Here is a 27,905-nt window from a genome sequence, read left to right as displayed (position 1 = left end):
CTTCGTTGCTTCGCAGGAGGTGTATGGATTGCACGCATCGATTCTTCGGCTCCTTCGTGGCTGTTCGACTTCGCTCCTTCGACGACTTTCCCTTCTTGTCGGATCGGAAGTTAGGAAATTTTTTATCGGATGCAACAACGGGAGCTTGCTGGCTTTGAAGGTAACTTTCTCCCTTTCGCGATCTTCTCCGGCCAAATCCCGTAAATATCGTTAAATCCGGGAAAGGATGGGATTAGGATTTACAGGGATTTATCGGAATTTATGCCGTAAATCCCGGATTTACGGATTCGCAGGATTTACAGATTCGCGGAATGCGTTCCTACTTAAAACTACAGCTAAATCCGATACCAAACACCCCCGGGTGCTGAGGACGGTCGTGCCTCGGCATTTCGCCGCTGTTGAGGAACATCGTTAGCTGGTTTTTCTTTGTCATTCGGTGGTGGCTTAGAAGCTCGCGCCGCTACTTTGCGGTGTCTTTGTATTCCGGCCGAATTAAACGAAATTTCTTTCTTGGGCGGTCCGGAGGGTTTTTGACAGAGTCTCTTACGACGTTGTTCAGGCTAAAGAATTCTCTTTCTTGGGAGGTTTTTGTATTCAGGCTAAAGAAGCTTCTTCGCCTCCTTCGAGGACGTTGTTCTTGTCAGAACGGAAGTCACGTCTGGAGCTCGCCGCTAAGGTAACAAGCTTTTTCTCTCCTTTCGCGCGCTTCCTTGGATAAATCCTCTAAATACGCCGAACTATGGGATTTACCAAAATTTATCTCGGATGCAAGTTGCCGTGGGATTTAAAATGCCTTTTTTTTTTCGTTTGGCCAGATTTAAAAATCCCGCTCAAATCCTGCTACCAAATAGTCCCTGCCATGTCGTTTTCTAGCTTCGGCAAGAGTTCTGGTCCCTCCATTCCACCGGCTACCCAGACGACGTTTGGAAGTGTCCCTGCATTTTCCTGGAGTGCTCCGAATTCTAACCCTAACAACCCGACGGCTACTGCGGCCATCCAAAATGTACGGCAGCATCAAGTGATTTCTCCTCGGACTGAAACGTGAGTTTATAATAGGCTGTTGTTTTGTTTATTTTTGGAACTTTGCTTTTGTTAAACTCATTCAGACTTCGAGATTGGCTGCAGTCTGCAGAAAGTGTTCTGTAAAGAACCACTCTTCGAATAGAACATTCCTCGTTGGAAGACGTGTTTCTTGATGCCCATTTTTTTCTTAGAATTGGAACATCAGGATTTTGTGTGATAAGGGCTCATTTGGTTGCTCGTGAATGGAAAACATGTTTTAGAAAGTGAGGATTTTGTTTTCACTCATTTAGTGTGTGAAGGTGAAATCCTCACTTTGGAGAGAGCTATGAGAACGGTTGTAGAGTTTGTTGTCAAAATCTAATTACATTCAGTCAAATGATGGATTTAACAAACTTTATTTTTTTCCAATGCATAATTTCTAACTTAAGCAACCAAATGATCCCTAATATGCTTCTTCTACTTGTCTTGACTTGAAAGGAGAATTATCACATGTACTTGCGGATTTTACATTTTACTTGAATTATATGAGCGGAACCAGGAACTAATTATAAGCTGTTAATATGAGTCGGTGAATCTTGACTAGTATGTGTTTTTCTAGTCAATAACATGTTCAGGAAAAATTAGTTTTCACATGGAAACTTTTATTTCAGTTTCTTTTTTCTGCTTGTTGCGACTTTATGATACTGATGCTAATGGCTTGGAGATTCCAGATGTGCTATGGATCATGGTCTAAAATTCAGTATTGGTGGTTTTTGGGTGAATTTTTTGAATGTTTGCTGTTAAATTTTCATAATTTTGTTTCCTCAAATCAACATTAGTATTTGGTGACTTTCCAAATACATTTTCTAGAACGTGATGACCTTTAAATTGACCTAGATTGTTGATGGCGCTTATGATGTAAAATTTTACCTCTTGGAGGAATATCAACCCAAAATATTTCAGAGAATAATAAAATGTAATCTCCCAAATGGTTTCTAAAGTTAGTTAATAATTTCAGCTTTCTTTAGATGGTCTTGGCTATGCACTGCGACCAGTATCATGCTAGTTAGCTGGCCTATTTAATGCATCTGGGACAGAGGGTTGTTAAAGTGCTAGTATGTTTAATTTAGCAACGTTGTGTTGTTATTGTCATTTTCAGTTTGGTATGAAATTAGCTCATAACTACTCTAGGATGGATGGAGAGGCTGTTTTTTAATTTTTTTTAACCCATGGTTGTGATGCCATGAAGTTCGATCTCCTGGAATATAACTCTTTTGGTTTTCCATGTTTTCCGTACAAATTGAAATTGTGACATGCTGATTTTTGAGAAGAAATTAAGCTGAAAGCAGCTATCAAATAATGGTAGGGTGAGAGGAACAACTAGATAAGATGAACAATATGGATCATCTGGATGAGGAGCTCTTAACAGGTCTGATCACCCTGACGTAAAATTTTTACTACAAATACGCATGCCATTTTGTTGATCCATACTACTTAGGATGGCGATTTTATATTATCTAAAGAAAGGATTCATGTAGCCGACCCCACGTAGTGGGAAAAAGGCTTGTTGTTGTTGTTGAAGAAAGGATCAAAGTTTGGAAATTGCTTGTACTAGTATTCTACTTTGATATGCATATATGTGATGTTTCCAAGTACGTGAATCTGTGAGTGATATGCTGTTTGTTGAATAAGTTGTCATCTATTAAGTTAGACAATACTTTCTGTATTTTGAATATGAAAATTATAAGGTTAGGATGTTCAATTTTGTACTTTTGTTGCAGGCCTGACAAGTCTGCTAGCTACAGTGATCCTTCAAAACTTTCATCTGAACTATCTTATCAGGCAAATAATCAATGGCTTTCTCCAATTGCATCTATTAGAACTTCAAATGGTGCCGGGACTAGTTTTTCAATGACACCTAGTAGCCATCATCTTTCCAACAACATTAGATCACCCTCTTGGTCATCTCTGAATAGTGGCTTTATTGATAATCATAGATCAAATTATTTTCCAGCAACAAGGTAAATTTCTTTTTTCTATTTTTTGATTTGGCTTACTCTTATTCATTGCAATGCATTTTGATACGGTAAATTATTGCTAGTTTGTTAAATTATTTATATGAATTCATGCTACATAATTATTGGCAAGCTTACTGTTCAATAATGAATTATGTTGTCTTTCTTCTTGCTTACTCTTTTACTCTTAGCCTTCCTCTCTCTCTCTCTCTCTCTCTTTCTAGGGGTGTGTGAATGATGTAGCATATGCTCTTTCTCCCTCTATGTCTCTCATGCTTGCTAGTGCACTTGTTCTCTTCCTTGTAGCACTCATGGGGAATGGGCAAGGGAGCAAAAGATAGAGAGGAAAGGATGGGGAGGAAGAAGGCTTGTCATTTCTCTCTCCCTCTTCTAGGCAAGAAGCCCTATGCAACGTAACACTATGCACTCTATCAAGTTACTTGTGTATAGAGAGAGAGAGAACATTGTGCACCCTATCGAGTTACTTTTGTGTAGAGATAGAGATAGAGAGGGAGAGAGGGAGAGAGGGAGGGAGGGAGGGAGGAGTAAATAACCATCTTCCTCTGATTAAAATGTGTGGCATATGCTCTCTCCCTCCCTTTGTTTCTTTTTTTCTTGACCAAGATAGCATAGGCGAAGTAAAAACATATATAGATGGATAGGGAGAATTATATCACCAGTGAGAGAGAGAGACCTTGATGAGTGAAGAACAATCCCTGTTGGAGTTTAGCATTTGCTCTCTCCCTCCTCTGCCTCATTTTTCATTGCACAGAGTTGCATAGATGAGGCAACGGTGTATGTATGTATATGTATATATAGATAAATTGATAGAGAGAGAGAGAGAGAGACTTTTTTTCTCTCTTTTTCTATCTATAATAAGAATAAGAAGTTAGCACTTTGCATCACATCATGGTTTATTACTTACATATATGATTAAGTACCGCTTCAAGTTGATTAAGAGTATGCTTATGGATATTTTAAAGACATATTTTGATTGATAAACTATTGTTATTTGTGGTTAAGTTGAATTAATATTTTTCCAAAATAAACAACCTACAAAACTTTATTTTGTCCTACACAGACTAGCTTGAATAACTAGAAAAAAAATTTCAGTATGCATTGAGATATAAAGGATGAATAAACCATTGCAATTCTATAGTATGCAACACCATGAGAAATGATTACGGCATGAATTAAAGATTTTAGAGTTTTAAATATGAATTTTGCAAAAGTTAGATCTAAAATGCTAAGCACACTTGCAGTTGACTATAAGCAAATGATACATTAATATACTTTTGAAACAAAGAAAAAAACCTACTAATTAAGAGATTGAAAGGTTAATGAAGCCTAATCCTAGAAGCATAGAAGTTGCTAGTTTTGAGATCATTTATTCATATTGTGTCCTTGAAATTGTTGCTTAATCTAGATCTTCATTCTTTAGAATTCTTTAAATTCGGCAAATTCGTATAAGCATGTTCCTTTTCGTGAGGGAAGATGTACTATTCTGTGCTTGAAAATATTATTATCCTACAGGATTGGTCAGGGCTTCTACACTTATTCCTACTTTTTGAAATGGACTGAATGCGGGCCTTGGATTTGCGTATCCCAATTGAGGACAAATGGAAAGGTAAGCTCAATAAGATGGAAAAAGTGAAAGGATGGATTAAACAAAATGAGGGTAGAATAATCAAGGTAGCTAGTTGCAAGCATTTTTGATCTTGCTTGAGCTTCACTTACTAATAAAGATGTAACATTTATGAATGGTAAATTTTAATTCATTAGAAAGAGTTTTACTTTCAAAAAACATGTCTGAAAATAGTAGAGGATGACCGTTCTATGCTTGGGCTTAGTGCTTTTAAAGAACCCCTAAGATTATCCAAACCTTAGGTGATATGGTCATGAAATTGTGCTGCTTGAATCATTAACCAATGGATAATATCACATATTACATTAATATAGCATTTGGTCATGTGTAGACTTATTACACGTTAGACTCAATGTTCCAACATAGCATTTTTTCAGTTCATGCTGCGAAAGGTTAATATTATTGTTCATGTTTTTTATCTTCCAGTGGAACATAAGATATGTTCAAAGACTAAGAGCCATTCACTTTTTAAAGAAGTTTTAAATTGGTTTTTGTTACGTAAAATACATGCAACCACTAAATGTATACCAATTTCCAAGTTATACGGCAAAATGATGCATATTAATTTTCACCACTGCTCACTATGATTCAACTCAAATGTTTTGTGTTTCTTTGGACAACTGTGGACTTGGAGCTCTAATCTCAGAAATTTATCTTGTTTTTTGTTGATGATGCTAAATATCATCATATTACTTCTAAATTTTGCTTCTTGTTCCTATTGAAAGAATATAAATTTACCCATAGGACCAAAACCAATTAGCAGAAGCTTTTAGGTCAAGTGGTTACACAGTTTAACATATGAGTGGATTTAATTGAGCACCTTGTTTAACATGTAAATGAATATACGTTACCATTGTTTTTAAATCAGCATTTTGGTGGAATAATTTCCATATTATAATGCTTAGCGAAATGATAATTTCCATGTTAAACTTGCATTTGATTGCAACTTTTTTTTTAATATATTGTTTGCATAGGTGCACTAGCATATAGAAAGCTTGCATTTGTACTTGTATTATACATTTTCACACCCCTATGCTTTATTGCATGTATATATGTGTACATACTTAACGCATATTCCGTAACTCTGTATTCATTTGGAGTTTCATAATTCATGTGTTATTTCTCATTGTGCTTTTTTGAAGCATTATTGCTGTTGTACATTTTACTGTGGGCCTTCTTGTTCCAATTATCCAATCATGAAGCTACAATTAACTTACCTACAAAGGAATTTTTTGTGCATATTGTTAGACCAGTCCATTGGACCGGTCCAGGCTGTCCATACAGGACTGGTCTATGAACAGGTGGAACTCTCCGCCTCCTGCATATGTCGCGTGATCCGGTGCCCAGACAGAGCGGTTTAGGAAGGTTTTTGAAGGGAGTTAGGAGGGAAGTTTGAATGTAGGGAATGTTTAGAGTTTTTTTTGGATTGTATGCATTAATTGTTTGTTTTCCTAGGATTAGGGCATCTTTAATTTGGCTGAAATTTGAGATCTCTTAGGTTTAGGTTTTTGGGCTCTAGCGGCGTCTAGAGATTTGGGAGAGAGATCATTTTCTCGAATAGAGGATCAATTGTATCTTGTTATTTTTCTTCCGTTGGTTTGGTTATCGCAATAAAATTACTGCTTTCTGATTTTTCCTTTGGATTTGTGGATTGTTCTCGCTGTTTTCATCAAGATAGTTAGATTTTACTTGGGAATTCTAAGTATTTCGTAACACATCACTTCCAATCTTTTAAGATGCACTTTTTCTATGCTTTTTTTATCAGATTGATTAAATGCTAACTTTTAGGTAAACTATATTACAAGATATTCTTCCTTATTTCTGTTTGTAGATCCGGAGCACATACTGAAATGCTCTTGAAAAATGCTAATGATGAAGTTCCCAATATGAAGTCTGTGCTTGTGAACTTTGAAAGCAGTTCGTCAGTTCAAGCAATATTTTCAGATAAGGAAGTTGAGCGGTTTGCTATCTAAACCTTGCTCTTATTTGAAGTTGATTTCTTCATATTTTAACTTGTCTGATTGATTTCTACTTGGATACCCATCCAAAAACTTTACATGTCCACATCTTATCTTTACTCTGCTGTTGTTTTACTTGCATCTATATAAATCTGTTGATTCTGTACTGAATTTTATTTGGTTTGTTTTTCCAGGCCTGATTCATCCCCTATTAGACTGGCTAGACACAGAATGTCTCCACTCCACGGGGGCCCTTCTTCACAAAATATGCTTGAGCATGGTGAGTGTCAGCCTGATGCACAAAATGTTGTAACTATTATGCCAGCAAAACCTGCCAACCTTGTTGCATCTAAAAGGGCCCGGTCTCCTCCTATATCAGTTGAGAAAGCTTTACATTCATCATCTATTGTACCTGATTCAGAGAGGTAAACTGTGTTTTCATCATATGATGTTGCGTACTGTGCTATATCATACTCAGTGTGGTAAGCTTTCTTTCTAAAGTAGGCCTTATCTGCAGGGAAATGCAAGCAAAGGCAAAGCGATTAGCTCGCTTCAAGACTGAGTTAACCCAGCCATTACAGAATCTGCGGGATATCTCAAGTCATAAACCTTCTGAAAATAGGCAAAACCATGTACCTTTAGTCCTGCAAAAAGCTGATGAAACTGCTGAAAATGCAACTTATGGGGTTAGCTGTTCTGATCATGAAGGTGCTGAATCATCGAAAGCTGTGATGGGTCTGTGCCCAGATATGTGTCCAGGTGCTGATATGTTCTGCATTTTTGGCCAGCTAATGTGATTTATTTTTCTGATTCAACAATATTTACCAAACAATTGAGACCCATATGTAGCATATTCATTCATTTCACCATACTACAGATTTGGAGAGGGATGAGCGTGAAAGAAAGGGAGATCTTGATAAGTATGAGCGCTTGAATGGTGATAGAAACCAAACAACAAAATTTCTTGCTGTTAAAAAAGTAGGGTTTCAGTAGGCTCCATCTTGCTTTTCAGATTGTTTATTGATCAAAATCTGTCTTTCATCATTACACAGCACCAACAGGAAGCATAATGGAAATTCTTATCTGAATTATACAGTATAATAGGATGGCTGAGCGTGAAGCTAAGTTGATAAGGCCCATGCCTGTCCTGCAGAAGACGGTTGATTATCTCCTAAGTTTATTGGATCAGCCTTATGATGGCAATTTTCTTAGTATTTACAACTTCTTGTGGGATAGAATGCGTGCAGTACGGATGGATCTCAGGATGCAACATATTTTCAATGAAGATGCTATTCTCATGCTAGAACAAATGGTATTCTCTCTTGTAGATGAACTACCTTCACCATTGGGCTTCATGATATCATTTTTTTTTTCATTGTGGTCACAGATAAGGCTTCATGTAATTGCTATGCATGAATTATGTGAATTCGAGAAAAGCGAGGGTTTCACAGAGGGTTTTGATGCACACCTCAATATTGAGCAAATGAATAAAACCTCTGTTGAGTTATTTCAACTGTATGATGACCATAGGAAGCGGGGGAAATGTTTTGCATCAGAAAAAGAATTCAGGGGATACTATGCACTTCTCAAGTTAGATAAGCATCCTGGTTACAAAGTGAGTGATTTCTTGTTTGGTCGGAGACGTGCAAGATGATCCATATTTTAATATATAGTTTCTTTGTTTTAGGTGGAACCTGCAGAGCTCTCACTTGATCTTGCGAAGATGACTCCTGAGATACGAAGTACCACTGAAATTTTATTTGCTCGAGATGTTGCAAGGTTTCTATCAGTTCATTGCTTGCCCACTACCTGATAGTGTTGAATGTAATTGCTAATTCCAACAAAACCTTCTTTTTATCGTTTCAGTGCTTGTAGGATTGGCAACTATATTGCATTTTTTAGGCTTGCTAGAAAAGCAACGTATCTTCAGTCATGCCTAATGCATGCTCATTTTTCTAAGGTATATTCCCCTTCCCTTGGATGCTACTTTAACGAGCATACTATGACTAAGATTTATATTTGCTAGATATTATGGATTCACCAACTTATTTCCTATTTTGATTTTATCTTTTTATCCTGTGTTAAGTTTTCTAGAGGTATATTTTAATTTATCAACTTGTGTGTTTTAGAAGTGATAAGTTTTCCTGGCATTGGCTATCCTTTTTCTCGAGTAATGCTTTGGAAGATTTTAGTTAAGGATACACAAACCCATATGATTAACTTGAGAGAATCAATTCAGGTTATTTGGCTTGGTTTCGCTTATTATCTTTGATACAGGCTTGTGAAAATATATTATTGCATATGCATGACTATCATTCCAAAACATCCAGCACAAACATTATTTGCTAACCCAACTTGCTGCATGGCAAGCATATTTTTGCAGTATGAGATGTATGCTTCCACTTATAAATCTAGTCATTATTTATGACATTTCATTGTGCTATATCTATGTCATCATCCTTTTCTTCATTTTAATATTTATCTGAGGTGAGGTAGTAAATTGACATTTGGACATGCTCGTCATTATTTTAATTATCAGTAGAGTTATATTGCCAATGAAAAGCTTGTTGCTTTTATTATAACCAGTAAGCCTGAAGTTATAATTGGAGGTATTTGGCTACATGATAAAGATAAGGCCTTTATTTGGCTTCCTCTCTAGGGATTGATTCCTCTTTTAGGCTTTTTCTTGCTCTTTTCACCTTTTGTCTCTCCATTCAAAGCATTCGTTCTTTTGATCTTAGCTACATCCTTTTTAAACCTTAATTATTCTTGTATGATGGATTGTTCTCTTTTAAACAAATAATGTAACAAAGTTCTGCCATATTTTTTCTCTTATGCTTTGTTGCTTTGTATCAATTGGCTTTAGAGTTGGGTTTTAAATATAAGAAATTAAGGTTTATTTTAATTTTTTCATATTTAATGAGATAATGGAAACATGTTCTCCTCATTTTTATTGTATATTTTCTCCCAAAACATATCTATACACACATTTCTTCATACCCTAGCTAATTTTCCTTAACCAAACCCAACATAAATCCTCATTTATATCCCCAAAATCGTTATCTAACTCTTTTTTAAGTTGCTAATTAGTTGGATATTTTTCAAATACTTTCATTTTATAAACGCATCAGGTATTTAGTTGAATGCAAATTAAATGCTTTAATATATTTTTTAGTGTTTCTTATGATTCATTTTAAATATTTTGAAATGCAATTAATGCTGTCCATGTGTCATGATCTAGCCCAAGTATTTAGAATATCAATTAAGAAATAACTGTCGGACCATAGTTAAATTTGTTTCAACCAACAATTAAAACATTCCAATAAAATATCTTCCCAATTTATAAAGAGCTAACAATTATTCACCATAATTTAAATAATCTATATTTCAAGTACACTCTAAAGATTTCAAAGCAATTGAGCTGAAATCAAATGCATAGAATCATTAAATATCTATTATCATTTACCCTTTCTCTTTTGTATACAAAATCTTCTGTGTTAGTCATTTAATCTGCAGGAGCCTTACTTGAAACATTTCATTTATAATGGGTTGAGTTCATACAATAATGTTATGGCTGATTACAATTCAATAATATAATACTGTAAAAATAAATGGAAAAAAATAAAAAATAGTATGCATGTGAGTGATCTTAAATAATCATTAAATATTTTATTTATGAGAATTTAGATAGGCATACTTGATAAGATAACTACAACATCAAATTATTAAAGATAACATTTTGTAATGTATATGGCAAGTCATATCTATTGATATAATAACCGTCTTGGGAGCCTCATCTAAATTTTGCTCCAATTAAGGCACAATCATTTCCATTTATATTTCATTTTCTTTAATTTTTTCATTTCATGTGCACGAGTATGTTGCGCCCCCAACCATTACCATAAGGAGGTGAATTCCTTCATTTCATCGTGTACATACATTTTTTTTCTTTCATTCCCCCATTATCATGTATGAACAGGTGCTTTTAAAATTCATGTAATTGAAATAAAATGCCTTTCAGCTCATATCATTACAATATGAAAATATTTGGATGGAAATGACACATTCTTTAATAATTAAATGATAACATTAACATATGGAGGTATATGAGTGTCATTACATCAAGTTAGAAAAAAGAACTATAAATTGCCAAAAATAAAATTGTAATCATCCACCTCAATTTAATTTGGAAGATCAATTCTTTCATTTCAAGGTTACTTCAAGTTGGATCAAACTTCGTTAATTTTTCTTTAATTCACAACCTATGCATCATGTACACATTCATATTAATTTCCTTGCTTAAATTCATTATAATTTCTTAAAATTTAATTCAAACTAGCATTTACATTTAAGTTTAATGATTGAGTTAATGATAATAAAAAAAAAATCAAATTTGGGGTTTAATCACAAGAAAATTGAGCTTTAACTTTTCCTGTGGATAACTATTTAGCAGAGCCAGCATACCTTTAGGTAGGCATAATGGCTATCACTACCATTTACGTGAGAGTAGTATCATCAATATTTTGATGAACCCTAATATTGATCTTTTTTACATCCCTAAAGAAATAATTATCTTAACATTGATGATAGCATCACCAGAAGTTTAAGAAGTGTAAAAATTGATTCCTCTACTTTTGATGAACTTTGAGATTCCAAACTACTTTTGAACGGGATCGTTCACATGGATATTTAATTCAATTGGATTATTATGTCAGAAGATTGGTAAGTGAAGTTTCATTGAATGAATCTTGTAGCTCATGAAAGAAATAATTATTCATTTAGTAGACCTGGTTGGCAATTTCAAAGGTTTGGAGGAATTATTTAAACAAAAGTATCTTTCTTTAGCATTTCATGATTAACTTTTGTAAATATTGACCGCACTTTGACAAGGCTTGATGCTAGTTATTGAGTATATGGCTCATTTTGATAAATTAATGATTCGATTTGATATAATGGAAGTCCTAGGGCCACCATTACTAAATTTAATTTTGGACTGTGTCTTGACATACATAAAAAAATGTGTATTTGAGATAGTTATACCCTTAAAAATGGATTTCAATGAGCCCTTCAAGTAAAGCAATATATTCACTCTTTAGACAAATCACAATTTAGTCTTTATTTGATTAACATGAAGATTAGAAGGATGATTTAGTTGAGTAGGACTCCTGTGATGAAATTACTTATGCCAGGAAAGCAAAGGATGACGCACACTGGGCTATAGTGTGATATGTTATGACTACTACTCGAGCCAAGACTAAGTAGAATGCACAAATATCTTTCACTCTAATTTAAAAAAGTGGTGAGAAGTCATGCAAACTTATCATTAACAATGCTAGTTGCATGAATGTTGTTTCTACTTTTGCCTTGGCTAGATTGAAGCTCATTATTGAGCCACATTCGTGGCCATATATGTTTGCTTGGCTTAGCAAGATTATAGAAAAGTGAAAATATTAAAAACTACTTTGAATTTTATTGCTTATTTTCTGTTTTTACATGCTTTTCCAAGGATACGTATGGAAAAAGGTAAATGCAATTTACACAAAATAAATAAATAATTCAAAAAAGGGGGGCTAACATCTATAGTTGTATGGGGAGGAGCATATGAATTGTAATCTAAGGTTTAAGTGGGAGAAAATCTAATGGATTAACTCCTTTATCTTATGAGGAGGAGCATATGAATTGTAATCTAAGCTTAAGAGAAATCCAATGGATCAGCACCTTATTCTGTTTGCTGAATAGGTCATATTATGATTTGCTGCATAGTGGGACCCATAGCTATTTTCTACCGAAGGTAGAAATTTGGATTGGGAGGATGTACAAAGGCGGCTGAGGAGTGAGTCCCATGGTGTGGGACCCCAAGATCTTCAACAAATTTGATTATGTCTAACATGCAAAGATGCATTATCCCATTATAGATGACCACCTACTCCACTTATATTATGTGTGTTGTTCTTCTTATAAATATTATTAAGAGAAAAAGATCAAAATGGTCCCTCAACTCTTTGTGAGGGACCAAAATGATCCCCAACTCTTTTGAGGGATTATCTCATATAACATGAATGTTGCATATTACTGCCAGTTTAACACATATGCCTTCAAGCTTTATATTAGAAACCAAAAGAGTTATCTGTCGCCATAAATTAAAGAAACTTTCATATTTTGAATCAATGAGAGTTTGCGCATAGTAACGAGGGTTGTAGCATTTATCTCTCGTTGTTTTTTTAAGTATCCAAAATTTTTTCTGAGTTTTCTAGTTTCTCAGCTGAAATTAGTCAACTTTTATTTGGGTTCCGGGATTTGTCCTTAGGAACTACCTAACATACATGTCAATGACACAAAATGGCGTGCGCCATGGTGCAGCGCGATGCACCCATTACCCCAGCTGCATGGCGCAACGCACATGTTCAAGTTGGTGTGTGCTATTTGCGCAATGGCGCATGGTGCGCAATTTGAATTTTTTGAATTTTTTGAATTTTTTAATATAATTATAAATAGTTTTTAATATTTATATATTTTAATTTCTAAAGTAATGTAATGATTAATTTTAATTTTTTTTTAATATGATTAAAATAGTTTAGTCGTTGTTAGGTCTTAAATACTGTATGAGAAAAGTGGAGGGATGTGTAAAACTTGTCAAATAATCATGATATGAGTCCTTTAAAAAATTATGTCAATGCTAGGGCGTCCCCTTGAAGCGACGCGCTGTATGGCCTGAATACAGCGACAAGTGTGCAAGAGCTGCTGCACCGGCGCCTAAGTGCAGTATTAAATAGGCAAGGGTTCCCACATCAAGGACGTATGTGGGCAAAGAAGCTAGTCAAGGAAATTAAAATTAGGATAGAAACTTGGAATATAGGTTCCCTTACACGAAAATTATTGAAATTAATAGATATTGTGATACATAGGAAGATAAATATTCTCCGCATTTAGAAAACTAAATGGGTTGGAGAGAAGGTTAAGGAGATTGATAGTTTAGGATTTAAATTATGGTATTCAGGTAAGAGTCATATTAGAAATGATGTATGTGTGATTATAGATAAGAGTTTGAAGGATAATATTCTAAAAATTAATATAATTGGAAATAGAATGGTAGGAGTCATATTAGAAATTGTGTAATCATAAATAAGAGTTTGAAGGATTATATTATAAAAATTAATAGAAATGGAGATAAAATTATAGCTTTAAAGATTATTATTGATGCTAAGATTGTTAATATTATAAGTGCTTATGCTTTTCAAGTAGGTTTGTATATGAGTTTAAAATTAAAAATTTGGAATGACTTAGAAAAATTAATATAAAATATACCTCTTGAATAAAAAGAATTTTTATTGGATGAGATTTAAATGGACATGTTGGTAGAGAGGTAGATGATTTTAGAAGTATTCATGGTGGTCATGAATTTGGAACGACAAATGAATGTGGTAAGACCATATTAAAATTTTTCTTTAGCTTATGATTTTTAAATTGCTAATATCCTATTTAAGAAAAGAGATGTGCATCTCATCACTTATAAAAATGAATATATTAAAACTCAAATTGATTGTTTTCTTATAAGAAAATTAGATCGTTTAAATTGCAAAAATTGTAAAGTTATGACAAGTGAAAATTTATGTACCCAATATCGAGTACTAGTTTTGGATTTTAAGATAAAGAGACAGAAAATAAAAAATTAAGTAAAACGATATTCTATGATTAGATGGAGCATTTAAAGAATGCTACATAAATATTTTTGAGAGTAAGATTTTGGATCTTAAAATTTTGTCTGTGCATGAGGATGCTAATGTTATGTGAAAAAAAGTGACTAGTGATATTAAGAACATTGTAAAAGATGTGCTAGGAGTATCAAAGGGAAAACTTCTAATAGCAAAAATAATTGGTAGTGAAATCTAAATGTGCAAGAAAAGATAAAAAATAAGAAGATTTGTTATAAAAATTGATTTAGATGTAAAAGTTTTGATAATTCGAAAAGATATAAAGAGGCATGTAAGGAATCTAAGAAAACAATATGTGATTCATAGATCTTAGCTTTTAATGATTTATATAATAGATTAGATACTAAGAAGGGAGATATATATATATATATATATATATATATATCTTCAAAGAGATATGAGTAGTAAGGATTTAGTTCAAGTGAAGTATTAAGGATGGAGATAAAAAGTATTTATCTTAGAACATGATATTCAACAAAGGTGGATGAGATATTTTGTTAAATTTTTTAATGAAGAATGTGAAAATATGATTAACTTTAGTAACCTTAGCACCCTAAATGAAAATAAAGATATATATTTTTATCGGCGTATTAGTAAAACAGAAGTTAGAGAGGTTTTAAAGAAAATGAAGTGTAGAAAAGCTATTGGACCTGATAATATTCCAATAGAGATATAGAAATGCTTAGGAGATGAATGAATTTCTTGGCTTACCAAAAATTTTATTACTTTTTTGAAGACTAAAAAGATGACAAATGAGTGGAAAATGAGTGTGTTAATTCCTACTTTTAAGAATAAAGGTGATGCACAAGATTGAGCGAATTATAAAGGAATTAAGTTAATGTATCATACTTTAAAACTATGGTTGCGAGTTATGGAGCACAGGTTGTAGCATGATACTAATTTAAGCAGGATTTTTAAGTTCAAATGAAAAACCTGTTGATGGTGAAGAACCAAACATAGAACCTAAAGTGGATGGCGCAGAAACCACAAAACTGTTATCAAACAAAGCTTAGGAGATGAAGGAATTTCTTAGTTTACTATACTTTTTAATATCATTTTGAAGCATAAAAAGATGATAGACGAGTGGAGAATGAGTGTAATAATTCTTATTTTTAGGAATAAAGGTGATGAACAAAATTGTGTGAATTATAAAGGAATTCAATTAATGTGTCATACTTTAAAACTATGGTTGCGAGTTATGGAGCATAGGTTGTAGCATGATACTAATGTTTCTCAAAATCAATTGGATTAATGTCGGGTAGGTCTACTATGGAAGAAATACATTTATTGAGCATTTTGATGGAGAAATATAGAGAGAATAAGGAGGATGTACATATGATATTTATTGATTTAGAGTTTATATATGATAAAGTTCCAAGAGAAGTGCTATGGAGAGTTCTTGAAAAGAAAAGAGTTAATACCGCTTATATTCAAATCATTAAAGATATGTATGCAGGAGCTATTACTTGTATTCAAACACAAGGCGGCTTGACTAAGTTTTTTCCTATTTCGGTTGGATTACATTAAAGATTAGCCTTAAGCCCATATCTTTTTGCTTTAGTCATGGATATTCTCACTAAACATTTGCAAGAGGATGTACCTTGGTGTATGTTTTTTGTTGATGATATTCTTTTTGTTGATAAGACTAGAGAGGGAGTTGCAGGTAAACTTAAATTGTGGAGGTCAACCTTAGAGTCTAAAGGTTTTCGTTTGAGTAGATCTAAAATTGAATATATGGAGTGTAATTTTAGTAGGTAATAGACCTAGTGAGGGGATTGTGACTTTGGGCGATCAATTCATTAATAAGACTACATGTTTTAAATATCTTGGATCTATTTTTCAGAGTGATGATGAATTAGATGGGGATATTATCGGCATAATTCAAGTTGGATGGTTGAAGTGAAGGAATGTATCGAGCTTGTTGTGTGATAGAAAAGTCCCCCTCAAACTTGAGGGAAAATTCTATAAGATGGTGGTGACCTACAATTCTTTATGGTGCCGAATGTTGGCCATTAAAAGAGAAGCATAATGATAAGTTAAGTGTTGTAGAGATGAGGATGCTCAGGTGGATGAATGACTTTACCCTTAGAGATAGGATACGAAATGAGCATATATGTGAAAAGATTGTAGTAGCGCCAGTGAAAGATAAGATTAGAGAGATTCACCTTAAATGGTTTGGTCACATAAACGGCGGCCTTATGATGACCCTGTTAGGAAAGTATAGATATTAGATTTTACTTATGTTAAGAAATGTAGAGGTAGATCTAAAAAGACTTGGTTAGGAAATATTAGAAATGATCTTTTTTATTAGATTTAAACAAAAATTTGACTTTTAATATGACACAATGGAGAAAAAGGATTCATGTAGTTGACTCCACGTATTGGGACAAAGGCTTGATGTTGTTGTTGTTGATTAAAATAGTTTATTTAGGTTTTATTAGACTTAATTTTAAATTATTTGATATGATTAAAATACTAGGATTTGATTGATGCTTTTTATTTTTCCTATTTGGAGAATAGTATTGCAATTATTTTAGTAGAAATTTTGGACGTACTTGAAGCTCACTATAATGGTTTGGACTTTGGACCACAAACATATTCAACCAAGCCTTACCCAACTTGATTGATACTCTAAAATAGGATACATGTAATGATTTTTATAATTATTTTTTTTTATTTTATGCCATATTCGAAATGGCGCGCGCTGCGCCGTGTGCTATGCACCATGGCTCTATGGTGAACTTTGCGTCGTGCTTATTCGTCATTTGCTGTTGACAAGTATGTTACCTAATGAGCTTTCATTTTTTAAGAGCATCCAACATGCCATTGATTTGGTTAATGTATTTACCCGTTAACCTAACTAAATTGAAATGTTAGGCTAAGGATCCGTGAGAGTTTGTCCTCATGCATTGTTTTCACATTTCTTACCCTAAAGTAGGATCTAACTTTGTGAATATTTGTTGATGGTCATGTCATCAACAAATTCACTATCAAGTATAGATTTCCCATCATTGAATTGAATGGTATATTGTAGATGATGGATGATTAATTAACTTCATTAACATTGATCTTTGTAGAACATACCACTAGATTAGGATGAGTGAAGTTGACTAATGGAAGGTCACCTTCAAGACGAAGGATGGTTTGTGTAAGTAGTTGGTTATGTTTTTTACCTAATTAATGTGCCAAGCACATTTATGGAATCATGGCTCATTCACATCATTCCTTCCTTTGGTGTCTTCCTTATTTTATATTTTGATGATATTTTAATCATTAGCAAGTCTCTATTTAACCACTTAGGTCAATTAAGACAACCTTTTATGGACCTATGCCATGAACATACAACTTTCAAAAAAGAAAAAAATAATAACTCTACATACACATAGGGGAGGAACCACCCTCTCATTTGGGGGAGGGGGGAGGAGATTTTTTTGTAAATATATTAAATGAATTCAAGCTTTCATCATGGATATTTATGTATAAAAAATTAAAATAAAACAACAACACATAAGAACAAAGTAAATATTGCATAATATAGTCTTGAAATTTACATAGTTTGAGCTAAGGAGTGCATTTTGGTTGACTTGGACTTGGAGGAGGGAGTAGATGTCAGTATGTCATGAACCCCACCATTGCCGTTGCCTGGTTTTGAAGAAGGTGAGATGAAAACTTTGATGCTCCCGATACAAATTTTGGGGTTGCAGGTGAAATCGAAGGTGTTGTCTTGATCCAATCAGCCAGCTTGTCTCCATGAGAACTTCCTCACATTAGGCCAAGGAATGGCCCATCCAGCTTCCAAGATCCGCAATTTAGCTTCCCGCGTGAATTGAGCATGGCCCGGCCTCACGGCCCAACTCCAATCCACACCACTCGCGCCAATGGGTGAGTCCACTTTTCTGCCTGCACGCGCGACATCATCGTGGCCAATCGCGCCCCCTCACTTGACCTAGGCCCTTCGTGCGTTCTGCTTCCAGCCGGCGCCTTACGCTCATGCGTAGCTAACATTTTCTTGCACATGCCAACTACTTTTGCACCAGTGCATTACTGACTCGTACCCGCCGCCACATTAGGCTCGCTGCGCCTCCTCACTGGTCCGCCCGCACCGTTCTTGCAACGCCCGCCTACGCAGGTCATGAAGTCGTTCGCGACCCTACTGGCGCGTGTTAGGACTGACCTCCTGTATCGGCGTGCTCCGATTCTGTGTGTTAGTCTTCCTCTCCAAGAAATCAGGTTGATTTTCTAAGGGATAGATTAGATAATGAAGCTGAGCGAATAACGAGTGATGGAGTAGTGTAAGGAGAAGAGGATGGAGAGATGGCAATTTGAGTAAATGAGGGAGAGGAGGATGGAGTCTTAGTCATCGGAGTGGGAGATAAAGAAGAGCGAACAATAAACAACGTACCTTGAAAGAGAGATGGAAATGTGGCTTGAAGGGAAGAATGGGCATATTAGGGAAACATTATTTTTTTAGGGGGGCAAAATTTTCGAAACTACTCTCCTTAAAAATACTTCTCCCCTTAAAAATTTTTTTTTTTTTTTTTTGGGTTGGGTGGGGGTGGGGGGAGGGGGGCAATTGTTCCCCCTAAGCTCCATGTAGTTCCGCCCCTGCATACACATTTTTTTTTATTTTTTTTTTACAGAAGCACCCCCTGCATACACATGCATACACTTGAATAAGTACTTTAGTGATCTTCATTGGCTTTACTAGTTTACTATTTTCAACGAAGGTATTTTTGTTGATTTTGATAAGATCAAAATTATCATTGATTGGCTTGTCCTCATATCTATCCATGATGTTTTCCTCTTCCACGAAATATTCATCATTTCTTGGAGGTTCATTCAAGTATTCAACTCCATTGCTCTCATAATATAATTCCTCAAGAGGGGTGAGTTTAAAGTGAACTACAGTTACATTTCACGCCTTTAGGTAAATCAAAAGGCGCTTAACTAGTCTAGAAATGTTGATGTTGTAAAACTTCTACAAGATCTTTGAGATATCTTTTGATGCCTCGAAGTTTGCATAAGCTGAATGCTTAAGCTAAGGACTATTTGTGATGAGGACATCAGATTTCTCCACGTGTATCATCTTCGGAGATGCATATCGACTGCTACTTGTTCCACCCGCCGACCCACCTACCATAATCTTACAAATTCGAATTTTTAAATTCAAATTATGTCATAAATACTTTCCTAAATTATCTCTATGTGATTTAGGAGGGATTCCTTGTTGGCAATCAATTTATTTTGAATTTCAAAATTCCTTCCTAAGAGGCTTAAGTCCCATCAGGAAGTTTCTTATTATATGATTCAAATCTGAAATTAAATTCAGATTTGATTAAAATTACATTAACTTCCTTGGGGCCCACATATTAATCACAAAACCCCTCTCTCTCCTCTCTACATGGCCGGGCCCCTCTCCCTCATAATTTCTCTCTCCAATTTCATCAATAGCCCCTCATTAAACCTCCCTAATTACCTCCCACAATTCCGTCTCATCCAATTTAATTCTCTTCATTAAAATTTGAATTTAAATTCAAATTTATCCCGCCAAATCCACTTAAATCTGAACATTAATTTCATATTTCTAAATCTTCCACCAAATCCTCGTTAGCTCAAGCTGCCCCCCTTTTTAGCTTCTCCCACCCGAGCCCTCACCTCTCCCTCTTCTCCTTGGCTGCTTCCTCTCAAGTGGCGGCTTCCCCCCCTCCACCTCAACGTTTCTACACACGACAAGGATCTCCCATGGTCATGCATGGCCGATCCGCAAGTTGATCATGGCTTTGCTTACAATGCACAAGGAGAGATCAACATCTTCCTCTCTCCCTTCTACGAGCCGGATTGGAAGTACAATGGCACCGTGGAACGTTACATCAATCGCATCGTTTATTGTCTCGCTGAGACTATCGAGTTTCAACGACCAAGAACTCCGTGGACTCTTATCGGACGACCACTCACTTCTCCAACTCCGGCTTCTTCCCCGACGACTAGTCCCCTCGGCGTCACTTGTTTGATAGTGGCATCCTTAAGTGTGCTTGAATTTCTCCTCCGCTAACCTCCACTTTCAAGAGATTGAGTGAAGGACTTCTAGGTGAATGATCTAGATTTTAAACTTGAGGCTTTTGTTACATTTGCTATTTTCATTACCTACTAATCATTGGTTGTTATTCTACAAGTCTTACTAATCTCAAATTGTAACCAATTGCTATTGCTTAATCTTTCAATGTCATATTCTTAAACCTTCACTTGAGCAAACAAAGAGTTTATTAGTAGCAAAGCAAAGTTCACCACTTTATTAATATCTTAATTGCAATTCTTGTCTATCGCATTTAGTTTCACATCAAATTGTAACCTATTTTTTGCGAGAAGCTAAATTTAGCTAATCAAAGATATTCCACATGATTGAGAATTACATGCTAGGGTATAAGCATTGCATTATCTTCAATCCCTAGAGCTCTTGTATATTCAATCATGAAGCTATTATGTACCTTTACTCCTAAAAGAAACTAAGCTCAAGTCATACCAAGTGGTTGCAAGTTCTTCGGGAGTACATTTTCATTCTCAAACATAGGGCTGACATGAAGGACAAAGCTATTGATGCTTTTGGTAGGATGTCATCACTATTACATACCAAGTTGGTGCAATTTCTTCAAGAGTACACCGTTGTTTTCAAACACAAGGCTGGCATAAGAATCAAGTTGTTGATGCTCTGATTAGGATGTCATTACTATTACACGCCATGAGTGTAAAGGTGATTGGGTTTGACAAAGTGATCTTAGTCCCTCCTGTCAAAATTTCAATTGGATTTATGCATCTTTAAATTAAAAGTATCCTTTCCCAGCTGGGGGGTTGACATTTGGCACTTTGCCACATGCCCTTTCTTGTGATTCATCTAGACCACGCATCTCTTGAAATATTAATCCCAATTTCTATTTTGATACTGAAATTTCTATCAAACTCAACCGCTGACATTCACATGTCTATTTATAGACATTGAATGAGCATTTCATTTCCACATCTAATGGTATTGTCCAATGATGCTTGGGTTGTTGGAGAAGATTTTCACCACTTGAGGATTCATGGTTAATACATGCAAAGTTGTAGTAGATCTGCCTAATGTCTATCAACACTTGATGCCAACATTGCTATCAATTCATCTGTTGACATTCACTTGTCTATGTACATTGTATTGGATGAGCATTTCATTTCCACAGCTAATGATAGCATTCGATGATGCCTAGTTTGTTGGAGAAGATTTTCACCACTAGAGGATTTATAGTTGATACATGTAGAGCTATTGTAGTTCTCTGCCTAATATCACTTTTAGAGTACCTTGATCTTTATTCTTATTATTAAAATTCTTCAAAGCTTGTGATTACTAATATATAGCATCTTATTTAGATCCATAGTCAGCATCATCATTATTTCTACTGGTCATTAGTTGTTCCTATGAGATTTTCATGTATTTAGCATTTTTTGTGTATGGTTTTCTATTTGTATTATTTTGAGTCCTTTGATTTTTTAGTCATTTTAGATCCATAGGTCAAGTTGGGTCTTGTGTTTTTATGTGCTGGGAAATTTCTTTTCTCATAAGTCATAAATTATCCATCCTCCATGCCATGGCCTACCATTTCTCTTCCTCATACTCAAAATTTATTTAGACTCTTTATTTTCTGTCATTTATTACTCCTTTTTCTCCACCATTAAGTCTGCTCCCATTTCTTCACTACTCTTGGCATTCCACCCCCCTCTTTTAGTGGCTGGATCACCCCCCTTTCCTCTTTTATTTATTTTGTATCTTTTAATATTTCTTTCCCCATAAATAGTGGGCCATTTATTACGAAATTCACTGCTTATGAATATAAAGTTTGAGATTGTTCCACTTCCTCTTGTGTGCTCTTTGCAAGAGAGGACTTTTTTAGTACAGGAGTGCAATCCCTTAGGGGACTTAAAAGAATTGGGAAGGTTGCTATCACAATGATTATCAACTTGTGGTAGCAATCTTATGGTTATCAGTATTTTTATTTCATTATTTATATCATATTTCTTCTTTTTAAGATCTCTTAATTAAAATTTTCTTTTTCACTAGTGTCGTTGTGATTTGCTGTAGTTTTTGTTAAAATCGACTACATTGAGGTTTTATCACGTGCTAGTAAATTTTCTTTTGCTATATTCTCTGGTTTTTGAAATTGTAGTGCTTAAAGTTGAATGGACATAAAAACTATTTTTTTCTTGAGTTCTCTTTAACTCTCAAGTAAATTATCGAAGATCACTTTTTTCATAATTAATCTTAGATTTAATTGAATTCTTAGTGAAAGTCTCGATCTTAGTCATTGGTAGGACAACTTAGCCTCATTCCTCTAGTAACACTTAGGAAACTCTTAATTAACATCATTAACACTTGGAATACTTAAAGAGCTTGGATAGGGAAGTGTGGAAGATAGTAATGAGTGAATGGGGTTTTGAATTCTTCTCTTTAGATTCTTGGTGCTAGATTTTCTCCGCCATCTTCTTGCTTATCAACCCTATTTATAAATATTTATGTAATCTTTTGTTATGAAGAAAGCAATACAGAGTAACTGACGCTATGACTTAAATCAATTTCATAACGAGTGCCCTGGACATTCTTGCTAGGTCCTTATCTCCACAGCCTATGAAGTGTCTGATTTGCTTGGTAAATCTAAATTACTAGGCAATGTGACTTTTCTATTTGGTAGCAACCGGTATATATGAGATCTTGCTCAGTACAGCTGGGTTACCCTCCTTATATGCCTCTGATCTTACCTTTTCTGCTTAGCATGGATATCAAACGGTTGTGATGGTGATAAAACTAATGCCCGAGCTTGTTCCTCACTTAACCATCAATCTCCTTGACCTCACTTAACAAAAACTGCTGGTATAATGAGTTGAATTTCTGAAATTTATTTCTGTTGTTATCAACTGTAATTGCTAAATCTCTTTAATTTGCATTCCCCCCCCCCCCCCCCCCCTCTTTTAGTGGCTGGATCACCCCCCTTCCCTCTTTTATTTATTTTGTATCTTTTGATATTTCTTTCCCCATAAATAGTGGGCCATTTATTACGAAATTCACTGCTTATGAATATAAAATTTGAGATTGTTCCACTTCCTCTTGTGATCTCTTTGCAAGAGAGGACTTTTTTAGTACAGGAGTGCAATCCCTTAGGGGTCTTAAAAGAATTGGGAAGGTTGCTATCACAATGATTATCAACTTGTGGTAGCAATCTTATGGTTATCTCAGTATTTTTATTTCATTATTTATATCATATTTCTTCTTTTTAAAATCTCTTAATTAAAATTTTCTTTTTCACTAGTGTCGTTGTGATTTGCTGTAGTTTTTGTTAAAATCAACTACATTGAGGTTTTATCATGTGCTAGTCAATTTTCTTTTGCTATATTCTCTGGATTTTGAAATTGTAGTGCTTAAAGTTGAATGGACATAAAAACTATTTTTTGCTTGAGTTCTCTACTTCTCTTTAACTCTCAAGTAAATTATCGAAGATCACTTTTTTCATAATTAATTTTAGATTTAATTGAATTCTTAGTGAAAGTCTCGATCTTAGTCATTGGTAGGACAGCTTAGCCTCATTCCTCTAGTAGCACTTAGGAAACTCTTAATTGTCCTACATCATTAACACTTGGAATACTTAAAGAGCTTGGATAGGGAAGTGTGGAAGAAAGTAATGGGTGAATGGGGTTTTGACCAAGATAAGAAAGAGGAATATTTGATGCAAGGTCTAGTCACTAGAAATTCTTCTCTTTAGATTCTTGGTGCTAGATTTTCTCCGCCATCTTCTTGCTTATCAACCCTATTTATAAATATTTATGTAATCTTTTGTTATGAAGAAAGCAATACAGGGTAACTGACGCTATGACTTAAATCAATTTCATAACGAGTGCCCTGGACATTCTTGCTAGGTCCTTACTCCACAGCCTATCAAGTGTCTGATTTGCTTGGTAAATCTAAATTACTAGGCAATGTGACTTTTCTATTTGGTAGCAACCGGTATATATGAGATCTTGCTCAGTACAGCTGGGTTACCCTCCTTATATGCTTCCGATCTTACCTTTTATGCTTAGCATGGATATCAAACGGTTGTGATGGTGATAAAACTAATGCCCGAGCTTGTTCCTCACTTAACCATCCATCTCCTTGACCTCACTTAACAAAAACTGCTGGTATAATGAGTTGAATTTCTGAAATTTATTTCTGTTGTTATCAACTGTAATTGCTAAATCTGTTATATTTTATTCAGCTGAGAAAGCAGGCCCTTGCTTCTCTACATAGCGGTCTTCAGAATAACCAAGGAATTCCCATTGCACATGTTGAGAAATGGCTGGCTATGGAGGTATTATCACTGCTTTCTTGCTTTTTATGGCTTCTATCTTAACATTGTTTTCCTTCTTTGACTTTTTTCCTTTCTCTTCCTAGGGGGAGGATGTTGAGGGCCTTCTGGAGTATCATGGATTCTCAGTAAAAAAATATGAAGAGGCATACATGGTGAAAGAAGGCCCCTTTCTCAGCAGTGATGTGGATTTTCCCACAAGATGTGCGCAACTTGTTCATCATAAGAAATCAGAAAAAATAGTTGATGATGTCAGAACTGCTTTAGTCCTTGAAGATCTTTCTGTAGAAAAGGAATGCTCAAATACTACGGTAGATATATTTGACCACGGAAACTCTGTCATTACCGGAAGTCACCCGACTGCCTATGATGAAATTATGTTCGATGACAATATTAGTCATACTTCTATGGTTGTAACTGAACCTTCAAGTTTGCTTGAAGAGCGACCGCCATTTAGTCAAAACAGAGAAATTGGAGTGAAAATGGAGGAAATGCCTGTCATGATGACAACATTTATGCCTCCAGTTGAGATTGTTGGTGAATACGCCCTTAAAGATGATGGTCAACAGATACCACACCATGCTAATGAGCCCTTCTTTAATGAAGCAGCATTGCAAGTTTTTGATAGTGGTAATAGTCAACCTGCTGTTCATCAAACTTCTAGTTCTAGCATGATTTGTGAAAATGCAAGATCTAAAAAGTCTGAAAGTGAGTTGGAGAGTGAAAGTCTGCTGCCTTTATTCAGTCATAAGGAGGAAGCTAAGAAGGAAATATTGAAACTGATCTTAAGGTAAACTTTTAGTTTAACTTTATGTTTAATGATTTATCAAATTTGTTATAGCTAATGTTCTTTACGTACTAATTATCAGGAAATGGAAGAAGCAGGCAGCTATGAGGAGAGAGAATAGAGAGCAGAAAGAGTTTCTTACTAGCGCAGCACTGAGTTCACTATCAATAGGACCTCCTACCGGTCAAATTGAATATGTGAGTTATTCTTTGAAAACCTGCTCGAGTGTTTTTCCCCTTTATTGACATGTTAACAATCCCATGTAGCTAATTTTACTCCGTTTGATTAAAGCCACAAACTAGGTGCTATGAAATTCTTGACATTGATGCTATTTCAAGAGCAAGACATGGAAAAATTGGCAACTCGTGGTCTAGGTTGAACATTTCAGATTTGGTTGCACCAATTATGGTCGCAAGGAACCCTTTTGCCAAATTGATTTGCTGGAAATTGGTCCTTTTGGTGCAACCGTGTGATCCAGATAACCAAAACCATCAATTAGCTTTAGATTGGTTGTTCTTTAAGCTATTGGGTCCTAGTAAAGAACATGATACTGAGTTGGTGGTATCCTCATCAGGTTTATCAATATGGAAGAAATGGAGTGATCCTTATGGAGGTTCTCCCCAAACCTGTTGCTTGTCTGTCATTAGAGAAAAGGTTCTGGATGACAGACAACAAATTGAAGGGGACGATGTCCTTGATGGTGCAAGTTGTTTGGTTTACCTTGTGACAGAGACCATTCCATGGGAAATTCAGAGAGCTCGGCTTCAAAATTACTTGGTGTCTATAACACCTGCATCCTGCTTACCACTTCTAATACTGAATATCGATTTACCCAAAGGAGATGCTGCGGAAAGATCAGCCAATATCACAAGAAAACTAGCCCTTCATGATGAAAAGGAGATGAAGATATGCTCTTCTTTAGTAACCTTTCTTGCTGATAGCAGCCGCTTGGAAAATTTTGCTAGCTTCTTTGATGATCATCAGTTGAGAGTAGGTTTGCAGTGGCTGGCAAGTAATACACCTTCCGCGCCTTTGCTTTGTCTTGTCAGAACTCGTGAACTGGTCCTAAAATACTTGAGACGATTCATGGAAATCACTGCAAATCATAAAGGATTGGATGTGGCTCCAAATGATTGCATAGCTGGATTCAATAATGCCTTAGATAAAACGGCAGAGGAAATCATGGTTACAGCATCCATGAATCCAACTCATTGGCCAGCTCCAGAAATCAATCTTCTTGACAAATCAAGCAATGAGGGAATACTGGCAGGTCTTTGCTTTCCCGGCGTAGGTTGGAGTTCGCCGGCGAGAATCAACCCTATTGTTAGCGCAATCAAATCCTGCAAACTTCCAAGTTTTCCAGACACATCCTGGCTGAACCATGAGCTGCTAACTGGTTTGCAGATTAAGCAGCAGAAGCTGGCCCTTGAAAAACTCTTGATTAGCTTTCTCAATGAATCAAACAAATTGTTAAAAGCTGATCTAGCTATCCAGGAGGTCAATGTCATGCTACAGAAGTTTGTAGGTCTCCGGCGCTGCAGATCAGGTTACTGTTTCATTCCAAGTTGGATTTTGATTTTCCAGAGAATTTTCTCTTGGCAATTGAATAAATTAACCGCTCCGGGGATATCTTATGTTTACATCATGGATAGCAAAGATGATCTTTTTCCATTCAGTTCTTGCCTTGAAGAGCTTCCATCATCTCATTCTTTTCCTGCTAAAGTATCTCTTGATGAATTGGTGGAGATAAGTTGCAGTAATCCCTTCGAAAAATGGCCACCGGTCTCCAGGCCAACGCCTCCTACCGCCATTGGCGAAATCGATGATGGTGTAAAGGCTAATGGTGATGATGGTGATGGTGCAGAGGCTGGAATGGCAAGTGGGAACAACGAGGATCTCAGATACATGGACACAAACAAACAGATTGCAGATTCTTTAGTTCTTAAGAGTGATAAGCTAACCGCGTTACTAGAACGTTGTAACAGAGTGCAAGACACGATAGAGCAAAAGCTGGCTATCTATTTCTGAGAATTTTGTTTCCCTCCACTGTACAATATGGTAGAAGTGTATCTATTCTTCTTTTTCTTTTTTAATTTTCTTTTTACCTTGTGACATTGCTACACTTCTGTAGATTTATTGCTAAATATTTCTTTGTAAGGGGTTTCTAATTTTTATGTTGTTGTATATTTAACACCTAGTGTGTCATATTTACATAAATAATATTTCAATTTTGTTGGATGTACCACCTATTTTTGAAAAATTATTCTGTGCGGATACCGAGTGACATCCCTAGACCAATAAAAATGTACAACGTCATCCTTTTACTGTACTGTGGCTCGGTACTGCTTGGTAATCAGTACCGATACTGACCCTCGGTATCGCTCGATACTGCGACATCCGGACGTAGAGTTGCGTCTGGTGTCCG

At 35.4% G+C, this 27,905-nt stretch overlaps 1 protein-coding gene across 5 annotated transcripts; it reads left to right on the top strand.

The window, feature by feature from the left end:
* Positions 1-27,671, top strand: LOC110103640 (SAC3 family protein B). 5 transcript variants are annotated; one of them, XM_020832433.2, is made up of 16 exons: positions 1-160; positions 599-676; positions 816-1,041; positions 2,784-3,023; positions 6,494-6,622; positions 6,815-7,045; positions 7,138-7,379; positions 7,498-7,598; positions 7,717-7,932; positions 8,008-8,235; positions 8,308-8,399; positions 8,487-8,580; positions 24,604-24,696; positions 24,780-25,483; positions 25,563-25,677; positions 25,772-27,671. In XM_020832433.2, exons 3-16 carry the CDS (start codon positions 860-862, stop codon positions 27,506-27,508), a joined length of 4,404 nt encoding a protein of 1,467 aa, XP_020688092.1. In that variant the 5' UTR covers positions 1-160; positions 599-676; positions 816-859; the 3' UTR covers positions 27,509-27,671. The 5 variants fall into 5 exon arrangements, with proteins under 5 accessions (XP_020688092.1, XP_020688091.1, XP_020688089.1 ...); XM_020832432.2 differs by having other exon boundaries at positions 560-676; XM_020832430.2 differs by having other exon boundaries at positions 294-676.
* Positions 27,672-27,905: the final 234 nt, after the last annotated feature.

This window comes from Dendrobium catenatum, unplaced genomic scaffold (genome assembly GCF_001605985.2).
Source record: "Dendrobium catenatum unplaced genomic scaffold, ASM160598v2 fragScaff_scaffold_506, whole genome shotgun sequence".
NCBI classification, from domain to species: domain Eukaryota; kingdom Viridiplantae; phylum Streptophyta; class Magnoliopsida; order Asparagales; family Orchidaceae; genus Dendrobium; species Dendrobium catenatum.
Note: the sequence above shows the minus strand (reverse complement) of the source record. Positions and strands in the feature narration are given on the sequence as shown.

Excerpts from the sequence above, each read along its gene's own strand:
- LOC110103640 (XM_020832433.2), top strand. The coding sequence starts at position 860 with ATGTCGTTTTCTAGCTTCGGCAAGAGTTCTGGTCCCTCCATTCCACCG. Across the intron at positions 7,046-7,137 it reads ATTGTACCTGATTCAGAGAG|GGAAATGCAAGCAAAGGCAA; the intron begins GTAAACTGTGTT and ends CCTTATCTGCAG. Across the intron at positions 25,484-25,562 it reads ATATTGAAACTGATCTTAAG|GAAATGGAAGAAGCAGGCAG; the intron begins GTAAACTTTTAG and ends ACTAATTATCAG.